Source organism: Cataglyphis hispanica, chromosome 19, assembly GCF_021464435.1.
Source record: "Cataglyphis hispanica isolate Lineage 1 chromosome 19, ULB_Chis1_1.0, whole genome shotgun sequence".
Classification (NCBI taxonomy): Eukaryota; Metazoa; Arthropoda; class Insecta; order Hymenoptera; family Formicidae; genus Cataglyphis; species Cataglyphis hispanica.
Window position 1 is genome coordinate 4,946,239 of NC_065972.1, and position 11,029 is coordinate 4,957,267.

At 30.8% G+C, this 11,029-nt stretch overlaps 1 protein-coding gene across 1 annotated transcript; it reads left to right on the forward strand.

The window, feature by feature from the left end:
- Positions 1-5,548: 5,548 nt before the first annotated feature.
- Positions 5,549-11,018, forward strand: LOC126856658 (IST1 homolog). The gene is made up of 6 exons (XM_050605380.1): positions 5,549-5,665; positions 5,752-6,078; positions 9,065-9,506; positions 9,679-9,813; positions 10,536-10,589; positions 10,773-11,018. The coding sequence occupies exons 2-6, from the start codon at positions 5,810-5,812 to the stop codon at positions 10,950-10,952; spliced, it is 1,080 nt and encodes a 359-aa protein (XP_050461337.1). The 5' UTR covers positions 5,549-5,665; positions 5,752-5,809; the 3' UTR covers positions 10,953-11,018.
- Positions 11,019-11,029: the final 11 nt, after the last annotated feature.

The following is an 11,029-nucleotide window of genomic DNA, read 5'->3' on the forward strand; positions in this document are numbered from 1 at the left end:
GTTTTGCTCCTCCCCCTATGGTGGAACCTTACTTCCGGAAAATATAACCTAACCCAAATCAAATTTTAGTTTTAAATTAAAAATAGATTTGCGTAGAAAGTTGTAAACCCATGTGAAACCTTGCTTTGCATTAAAAAGTATATGCGTGGATGCAGTGAATTTTGTCCCCCTCCCCCCCCCTTCCGGAAAACATAACCTAACTCAAACCAAATTTTAGTTTTAAATTAGAAATAGGTGTACGTGGAAAGTTGTAAATCTACGTGAAACCTCGCTTTGCATTAAAAAATATATGCATGGATGCAATGGGTTTCGTCCCCTACTCCTATGGGGCAAGCGACAGGAGATAGACCTTATATGTCTACCCTCATCGTCCAATGCTTCAGATTTCCCACATCGAATAGAGAATTACCACATATATTATATATATTATATATGTTATATGTTGTTTATATCATATAGAATCGATTTTAGTCGATAAGTGCTCATAATTTTTTTTTTTTTTATTTCCCGAAGTTGGGTGTACGCGCGATTTATTTCTCGCATTGAATAGAATTTATGTGTAAAATTTCAGGTCAATCGGGAGCAGGGGTCATTCGGAAGTACACCCCATAATTAAAATCAAGTAAAAGTTGCAGACTGCTTTAATTGCAGTGCGAAATTTTATTTTTACGTCAAATACAGATTTTGATATCAAACATCGCTAAAAAATAAGAATAGCCTATATCTCGTTCAGTTTCAGAAATGTTAGCCTGAACCTTGAGTAATTCATCTTGTATAGTATATAAAAATACATATATAAAATACATATATAAAAATAAAAAATATCCCAAATAGAACACAAAATCATAATCACACTAAAATAAACTCACAAAGGTAAGAAAAGTACGCCAAGTACATAAAAAATATTCCTTGTACGCAACAAAAAGTTAAAAAGATGTGAAAGTTGAAAAAATATTTGCTTCTAAAAAATAACTTATAAAAAAATTGTTCCCTAAAAAATAAAAACCTCTAGAAAATAAAAACTAAATGGAAAATCAATAATTAAGCCAAGTAGAAAGAATTTAATTTGTGAAGATTTATAATTTGAAATAATATTTGTCATAAAATCAATCGCATTTATAGAAATATTATGGATTTTCTCAAAAAAATTAAAACACATTTTATTTTTATTAAAAAATTACATTTATGTTTCAAATAAATATTTTGGATAATATAGAAAATAGCATTATTATATTACGGTTTTTATTAAAGATAGTAAATCATAATATTACTTAACTCTTACTGCAATAATGTTGATCACATCGATCACCACAATTTTGAATTTAAAAGTCCATGCCAAATATAGATCGATTTGTTTTAAAATTAATCATAATTTTAGCAGAAGCCCGGAACGAGAGGATTAATATTAAAGTGACATATAAAAACTTGGCGTGCCCGAGTCGTCTTGTAAGTCATACATTTTTATTAATATTGATAATGATTTTTAATAATCTTTTGCAAATTTATATTTCAGCTACGCCAAGTCACCACTTCCAAGATCTTAATCACGTTTTCTTTCACTGTTCAATTACATACAACACTCAAATGCACTCATCACTGCGTTGCAAAAAATTACTCCCAACATCCCACTGGATATTCCGGAATTGGCTTTTACTAACAATATCAAAATATACCGACTTTTATTTAACTTCGCCAAAGAAAACAATCTACCTATATAAATCCATAATCATTTATAGCATATGAAGCTAATGGTTGTAACGTCCTGCCAATTTTAAAAACTATATTTTAGCTAGTAATCAAGTACCGCTTTTATCCCTACAAAATACCTATAGAATAATTATGTAATCCATTTGCTTTTATTTTAATTGTTAACTAATTTCATTAACCGCTTATTATTTTAGTTCCATATGGTTATTTAGCCTAAAACCTGAATATATTTTAATCCTTTTAGTAATAATAATCGATGGCGCAAGGAATTGAGAATTCCTTGGATTGACGAATCAGGAAGCATTATTTAGAACTAGCTAGTTGTACAGCAGTGACTTTCTAGAACTAACCTGCTGATTACTTTAAGAACGAACTTGCGAGCGAGTTTCATACTCGATAATATCGATACTAATATCTAACTTTTAAGATTTTAATACTTAATCATACAGACAAATATATATAATAATTACTCACTCTTAAATTGAGGAATAAATGCGCCGTACTTTATGGAATCATAAAACGTATATAATAATAATTTGTTGACTATAATTTGTTGAATATTTATAATTATTTTATCCAAAACATCACATATAAAACTTTCAATACTATATCCAATACAATTATACTTTATAAATAATTAAAATCATATTAATTAAAACAAGTTATTATATAATGCGTGAATGCTTCCATAAAGAAATGATTTTAATAAAATTAATATGCTTTATTGTAGTATCGATCAAGCGACCATAAATATAAATTTAAGAGGCTTATATTCTATGGAATCATAAATTATATATATATTACATATAATACATATAAGTTATCTAAAATATCTATATTTTTAATAAACTATAGAATGCCATAACTTTATTTAAATTGCCAAAACTGAAATAAATAGAACAAATGATTCCATAAATTAATAAGCATAAATATTAACCATATTATTAAGGATTTTATATTATAAAATATTAACTAAGCTTAAGAAGAGAATGCGCATAAGAGGCCTCATGTTAGTGAAACCTGATATTGCGAGCGATAAGTCGAACGGACATGCGACGGCTACGACCACGAGCGCCGAAACTCAATAGTCAGATAAACATATCGATCGACAATTCTCAGAAGAATTGTTGTTAAAAATCTTTCTTCTCAGAAGTCCTTCACTGAATCATTCTAAGAATCTTCCAGAGCGCGACGCGTGTGCTGCGCACGGCCCGAAGACCCTTTGTTTCGACAGTATATAAGCCGGCGATTTCGAACCTTCGGAGCAGTCAAATCGGAGCAGTCAAATCGGGCAGTAAAATCGGAACAGTCAGTTCGAGCATTCAGTTCGGGGCATTACATTCAGATCATTCAGCATTACGTTCATGGCAGTCAAATCGGGGCAGTCAAATCGGAGCAGTCAAATCGGGCAGTAAAATCGGAGCAGTCAATTCAGCATTACGTTCATTGCAGTCAATTCAGAGCTCTTCAAGCATTCGAATCATTTATTCTTAGCTAACATTATTCATTATTAATTCCTTACTATTTCGTATAAGTATTCGTTCCGTATTATTCGTTCATTGTTCGCGTACTATTCATTATTCCATTTCGATTAATATAACTGTCGATTTAGTGTTAAGCTGTGTAAAACTAAAGAAATAATAAAAAACTTTGTGCATACATCTGTGTACTTTTATCCGGCCTACTTCATCCACGACCGAGGTCTTAAAGGACGAGAGAAGGGCTTAACAAAGTACGACCAGAACTTGAACAGAAGGAAAGATTTTTCTGCCACACCACGGTAAGTACTTGCAATTACTATAAATCCCATCTTTCCATAATTATTAGAAACTTTATTTGAATTAACTGATAACCCCTAATATCAATTAATTATCTTTTCATCCTCTAAATAATAAGAAATCCTCTGTCAAGCATTAGCATGTGGCTGACAGTTTCCAGTCAATCAACTTTAATCTATTATTCTACTATTATTTAAAACACACTCTTAATATCAATACTAAGTAAGATTTATAAATTCCATGCAAAATATATACTACTGTTGTCATTTGAACTAGACTTAATCTTGCAACACCTTGCTCTTTTTCCCGAAAATCCATCGTTGCCGAGCGCTTATGGTGCCCCTGGCGACTCCCTCCTTTCTTCCTAAATTCTGAATATAATCCTTAAACCTCGTTGCCGAGCGCTTATGGTGCCCCTGGCGACTCCCCTTTTCCTAAATTTTGACCTCGTTGCCGAGCGCTGATCGAGGTGCCCTGGCGACGTTTCCTATCAATTTAAAAATCTTCCACAAGAAATGACAACAGGAGATTAAATTAAAATCAAATTTATTATCTAATTTTCTGAACACAACCCAATCCTTGAACCTAGTTGCCGAGCGCTATTACGGTGCCCTGGCGACATTCGACCTCTTTTCTAAACCTTCCCTTTCTATCAGAAATTTAGAGTCACAATATAATCAAGTATTGATATTAAATAAAAGACCTTATCCTTTAGACAATTCTCATAATAAATTAATTCGATCTAACTAACTCTTTATTATTTAATGTCCACGATTTATTAATTACTCTTAATTTCTATTATAATATTCTTTTCCGAATCTTAATTCTATAACTCTTGTACTGTTTCTAATTATTATTATATCTTAAGTAATAAGCCCCTTGCATATGGTGCACCCGCAATACAAGCGGACTTGCCGTAAAAAACGGAATCATAGATCCGGCATAAAGAAACGCGTCAAAAGCATTTCTAATCTATTTCAGTTTAAATGTTCTACTAATAAATCAAAACCTCGTATAATTTTTTGTAAAAGAGTTTTTTCCTCTCTAGCTCTTATAAATCACCCGAAATTCTCACATAGACTTCATAAAGACATTCAAAAACATTCACGAACGAAACTTCATAATGAAATCAACTTAATTAATAACGGTCTCTATTTAATAAGTGACCATACTGGCCTACTTATGTATACGCCAGAATTTATATTACTAAACCAACTATATCAAAATATAACACATGTTAAGAACAGTTATCAACATAATTTAACAATTCCTTCTCGTGATCTAAGCTCTCAATTAAAATATCAATTAACTGAAAATCATTTGAACATAGATGAATATATTAAGTATTTAGATACATAATCGATATATTTCTTTTATTATAATATTAAATTTTTATTCTTTAAACTTGATTAACCTTCGAATTACATATACCTAGTTGCATTCATATCCCTAAAATACCTAGTGAAACTTCCTAGTAACCAACTAGTTCCGCGCCTACATCATTCCCCTAGATCCACTAGATTAGTCCTAGCTCTCGGCGTCCCTGGGGTATAGCCGGTGGAAGCAGGTTGCCCTATAAAAGTAGAGAGCAATCTTTTTCTCACTAACTGAGGTATAGAGAGAGAAAGAGCGTCGCTGAGACGTAACATGGTGTATAGACTCTTTCTTTCTGGAATCTCTCTCTCAGCTAAATCAAGAAGAAGAAGAAGAAGAAAGATAAACTCTGGGAAGCTATTACGGTTCTTGAAACAAAGTAAAAAATACAAAAGTGATGAAATTAACTAGAATATCTACAATTTCATTTGTTGTAATCTAGTAACTCTGTTCATTTTTGTAATTTTCATCTCGTTTCAAGAACCGTAATAGCTCCCCTGAACTAGTGCAGTCAATTCAGCTGTAAAAAATAGACTCCTGTAACAGGATTCTCTAACGTCTTAACGACAATTATCGTTGTCGTTAGCGAGCGATAGCCTATGAGAATTGCGCTTTTCATTAGGATTGTCCTTGCCATTGGTTGTCGCTAGTTAACGATATCGAAAACAGTTGATAGTAAGTTACTGAATCCTGTCCCTATGGTATCTAGTAAGCCAAGCCTTGTCATCATTTATGACATTTGTCATCTGCTTGATTAACGAAGAGGTTATAGTGTCAAGGAATTTGGTTATTACACATATATCAAAGTATGTTAGATTGATCTTAATTATGTATGCATGTTTTTGACATTTAAAATAAAATAAATATAAGTTGAGAATTTTTTTTATAACAGAAAAAAGAAATAAAAATATAGAGAGCAAAAGAGCAACTGACAAAGGACATTGCCGAAGATGTTCTCGAGTGGGCCGAACTATACAAAGTTAAAGACGCATTTACGTCTAGCGATTAACCGATTAAAATTACTGGAGAAAAAAAAGACCGAGCTGGCACAGAAGGCACGTCGAGAGATCGCCGATTATATTGCCGCTGGCAAAACAGAGCGAGCTAAAATCCGCGTGGAGTACATCATCCGCGAGGATTACATGGTGGAAGCGATGGAACTGCTCGAGATGTATTGTGATTTGCTGCTTGCACGTTTCGGCCTCATTCAGCAAATGAAGTGAGTCACAATTATGTACAGATCATGTCATATCATTGCAAGTACATATTCTTGTAATATGACATATACAGGGTGTTAAAAAAAAGAATATCACATATTTTGAAAGCGGGAAATATTGATTATAACAAGAAAAAACATTTAATCAACATGGGTTCTGCAACTAATATCTTCAAAGATACAGGCTATCTTTCTCTTAGTCTTCTTTTTGTTCTTTTCTTATTGGTTGTGTCTAACTCTACAATGCGGTAAATAAAAAAATACTTATTAATTTTGCAGTCAGCATTATAGGAGATGCTTTATGTGATTCCCATTCATTGTTACGCATTTTTCAGTTCTATATCTTAGAAAATCTCACATTCTTTCAATCACAGCAAGCTGTTCTCGATATTGCTATGCATTGAAAACACAATCCTACAGTTTGTGTATCATTGACAGGTGTTGAATACATTAAGGTCTTTAAGTGTCCCTATAGCCAAAAAACTAAGGGATTAAGAGCCTGAAAAATACATGACAATGAATGGGAAACATATAGAGCACTTTCTATAATGCTGATTGCAAATCTAATAAGTACTTTTTTGTTTACTGCATTATAGAGATAACACAATCAATAAGAAAAAAACAAAGACTTCAAAGAAAAAGAGAGCTTGTATCTTCAAAGATATTAATTGTAGGACCTACGTTAATTAGACTTCTTTTTTTCTTGTTTTCAATACTACTTATTAAAATATGTGACCCTTTTTTTTAACACTTTATTTGTAGGGTAACAATTAACCATTCTAACAATTATTAACTATTATTAAATAATTTATTATATTTAACCATATGAAATAATTAACTACATTTAAACAATTTTAACTGAAATTATATGTAAAATTATGTAAAATTATTTTTTTTTAGGATATTATACAGGGTGTCCTGCAAAGATTGTGCCAACGCTCGTGAGCAGGTAGAGGACAGTAAACTGAACAGAAAAGTCCTTTACCATTTTGCAATTTTCGTAATAATTATTGAAATATTAATTAAAAAATATTGGCGAATGAGCACGCGCTTCGCGCGGCTATTGCACGGCTAAACCATGGAACATACGCTCTAGGCGTGCTAGCGGCGAGCTTCGGCGAGCTAGTGTCGGCAACGAAGTGTTTGGTCTCACGTGTATCCCTCTCGCGGCGAGGCCAAACTTTTCGTTGTCGTGCGATACTATGAAACCCATCGCTGTCACGCCTAAAGCGTACGTCCCATGGTTTAGCCGCGCGAAACGCGTGCTCATTCGCCAATACTTTTTAATTAATATTTCAATAATTATTAAAAATTGCAAAATAGTAAAGGACTTTTCTGTTCAGTTTACTGTCCTCTACCCGCTCGCGAGCGTTGGCACAATCTTTGCAGGACATCCTGTATACATACAAATATATATGTATTAATTTATGTGTATATACATATGTGTATACATAATTCTTCATAATATAATGTACAAACCTGAAGAACATATTTATATGAGGTCATTTAAAGTAGAAAAAATGTAATATGATTATTGGTCGAATTTCCAATTAGTATTCTTGTCAAAAAACAATATGAAAAATTTATGCTATTTTTATGTTTTTTTTTTGTTTATATATGTAGGTTTAGATTATTCAAAAAAATTTTTTTTAAATAAAAGCACCAAGTCTACACACCTATATATTTTCTATACATCTCTCTAAGAATTGTACAAAGAAATCTGTTTCAATGTATATGTTATTGCTTAAGGTAGTTGTCTTGCAAATGGCAATTAACAAGAAAAATTTGAAAATTTACTATACTTTAATAAATATGGTATCTACATGTTTGTACAACTTAAAAGCAATTGACCATCCCGAACGCGAGATAATCGCTATCAAAAATTGCATTTCTTATACGTGTATATATGCTAAACGTACGAAAATCTCGTATTTTGTATTTTAATAATTAAAAAAACATAACAAGAAAATGATGAAAAACTAATACAAAGTAGGACACTTTAGGAATTTTATAAAAAAAAACCGAAATTATTAATCATTTAGTTTTAGAAATATAAAAGGATGGTATCATTTCATCCTTGTTATTTGTCGAAAGTTAAACAAAGACAAATACTCGCGAACGTTGTGAGCAATTTACAGTTGATTTGGCATTAGCGTACAAAATGTCCAAAAGTTTTTAATCGGTAACCGTAAGTAGTCGGATGTTTTAACGTTCAGAGATAATATGCAATAAAATTTTGAATGTCGCGAGACGACTACCTTAAGTCTGTGTTTTCTACAAATGATATGGAAAAAATGCATCAATTAGAGTTGAAATTATTAATTATTAAAATTATTATTACAATATAAAATTTAATTTTGTTATTATATTCTATATTTTAATATTAAATTTATATCTGATAACACATAGTACTTGATGGTATATTTTATTAAGACATTTGTATAGTCTATATTGTTTAATAAACATGTAACTCCATGATATTTTCAGATAAAGGATTTCTCGAAGCATAATGTATGTCAATAAAAATAATTAAAGTAATTAAGAGAGAACGAGAGGGAATAAATAAAAAATTTTATGTAATAAAACTAATGCTCTATACATGTATATTACAATATAATAAAATATAAAATTTATTAGAAAAAAATATTTGAAGTGAAAGATGTTTGGTTGTTAGTTTTACAATTTAACTATATTATTTTTTTCATACAGTTTTCATACAGTTATCTCTCTCTCTCTCTCTCTCTCTCTCTCTCTCTCTCTCTCTCTCTGAAATTTTAGTTGTCTCCTTTCTATCTTTTTCGTTTCGGCGAGATTTTTGAAATTTAATTGTGACTTTAAAAAGGTTCTTTATGACAAAAAAAGATTCTTTATTGTCTGAATTATTTATTTTTTATCTTGAGATATCAGTCTGTAACACTTGAAGAGACTATACCACTTATATATAATTTATAAAAACAATTTTAATTTATTATTATTTTATTATATTCAGAAATCTTGACGATGGTCTGGCAGAAGCAATATCCACTATTCTGTGGGCAGCACCTCGTATTCAAACAGATGTTCAGGAAATCAAAGTGATAGCAGATATCTTGACATCCAAATATGGCAGACAATATACTGAAGCATGCCGGGAGGAGGCAATTCAGACAATATCAGAAAAATTAAAGCACAAGATGAGTGTACAGTCACCTTCGAAACTACTCGTGGAGAAATATCTGATAGAAATTGCTAAAAATTACAATGTGGATTATGAGCCAGATCCACAAGTCATGACAGAAGCCCAGGATGCAATGTTAATTGATATAGGAGCTAATGGAGGGGAATCGAGAAACAATCTAGCTACTGCCAGTGGAGGAATGCCTCATCCACCTGGCTTTATAGGTTTTCCACAGGCACCTTTGTTACCTGATCCTGGATCTCTCTCAAATGTGGTAATTTAAATAATTTTTTTAATATAAAATCATACATATATTATATCAATTTTTATGAATAACGAAATTTGATTTAATTTATAAAAAAATAATCTTTAATCTATCTTTTCCACATTTATTATATATATCACTATGTTAATATTATATCATATTGTATGCCATAATATTCTAGGATTCAGAAAAAGGTGCTTCATCTATAGGATTTGTATCTCCAACGTCTCCGATTGAGAAGGATCAGAATACTGCTTTTAATCCTACTTCATTTTCATATAACATACCTTTGGATAATGCTAATTCGAATAAACATGTGAGTAACTTGTCTTTTTTATTATTAAGAATTTTATATAAAAAATATCAATAAATTTATTACTAGTATATACAGGGTGTTCTTAAACTGGCGACAAATATTTTAATCACAAATTCTTTGTAACATTTTAAGACGAAAATTCTAATACGAAAATGTCGAGGCTACAGTAGTTACTATTTTAAATGGGAAAAGTTTAAAAATCACGAATGACAGGGTTAGAATTTCGCGCGCTCAGGGATGACAAAAAGGGCCAATGGTAAAGATGTTGCCATGAACCGAATGCCCTAACAATAGTAAAAAATTATTGTAAAAATGTTCAAGATTTTCATTATGAATTTATTTCTGTTTATTCGTAATGAATCATAAGAACAGTTTAAAATATTTTTATTCAATAGTTTAATATACTGATATTGATATATGTCAACTGTCTCTACATTGAAATTAGTCAAGACAGCTAAATATGACAGTTGACACATATCAGTATATTGGTCATCCCTGAGAACGCGAAATTCTGGTCCTGTCATTTGTGATCTTAAAATTTTTCCCATTTGAAAACTATTGTAGCCTCGACATTTTCGTATTAGAATTTTCGTCTTAAAATGTTACAAAGAATTTATGATTAAAATATTTGTCACCAGTTTAGAAACACCCTCTATATGTAAATATTTTGATAATAAAATAATTTATTTAATTTCAATAACATATAAAATATTATTAATTAGGAAGATTTACCACCACCATACCAATCTGATTTTCCACCTGACTTAAACAAACAGGTAAAATAATAATTTTTTTTTTAATTTTGTTACAGAATAATTATTAGAATTATTAAAACAAGGATAATATTTATTTAAAGGATAATATTTATTATATAAATGATTATATCTTTATATAAATTAGAATAACTTGTAGAGAATTCTATTCTTCTATAAATAATTTATATACATGTCTTTCTTTAGTCGGATGAAAAACCGAAACCTCAACCAAGATCTAAAATGCCAATGAATAACTATGAATTGCCGGATCTACCGGCAGTGCCAACAGAGAACAATGATCCATCTGCAAATCCTCCCGATAACGATGATATTGATTTTGATGATTTGATGAAACGATTTGAAGATTTAAAGAAAAGGAAGTAACGCTCATTGTATATAAAAATAATATTTGAAAGATTTTTCTATTTTATCATCGCGAAACGATAATGATGTATTTAGTA

What these genes read in the sequence shown, in the direction of transcription:
- LOC126856658 (XM_050605380.1), top strand. Translation starts at nt 5,810, where the DNA reads ATGTTCTCGAGTGGGCCGAACTATACAAAGTTAAAGACGCATTTACGT. An exon ending in GGCCTCATTCAGCAAATGAA is followed by an intron (nt 6,079 to 9,064) that starts GTGAGTCACAAT and finishes TATTATATTCAG; the next exon opens with AAATCTTGACGATGGTCTGG. An exon ending in ATGCTAATTCGAATAAACAT is followed by an intron (nt 9,814 to 10,535) that starts GTGAGTAACTTG and finishes ATTATTAATTAG; the next exon opens with GAAGATTTACCACCACCATA.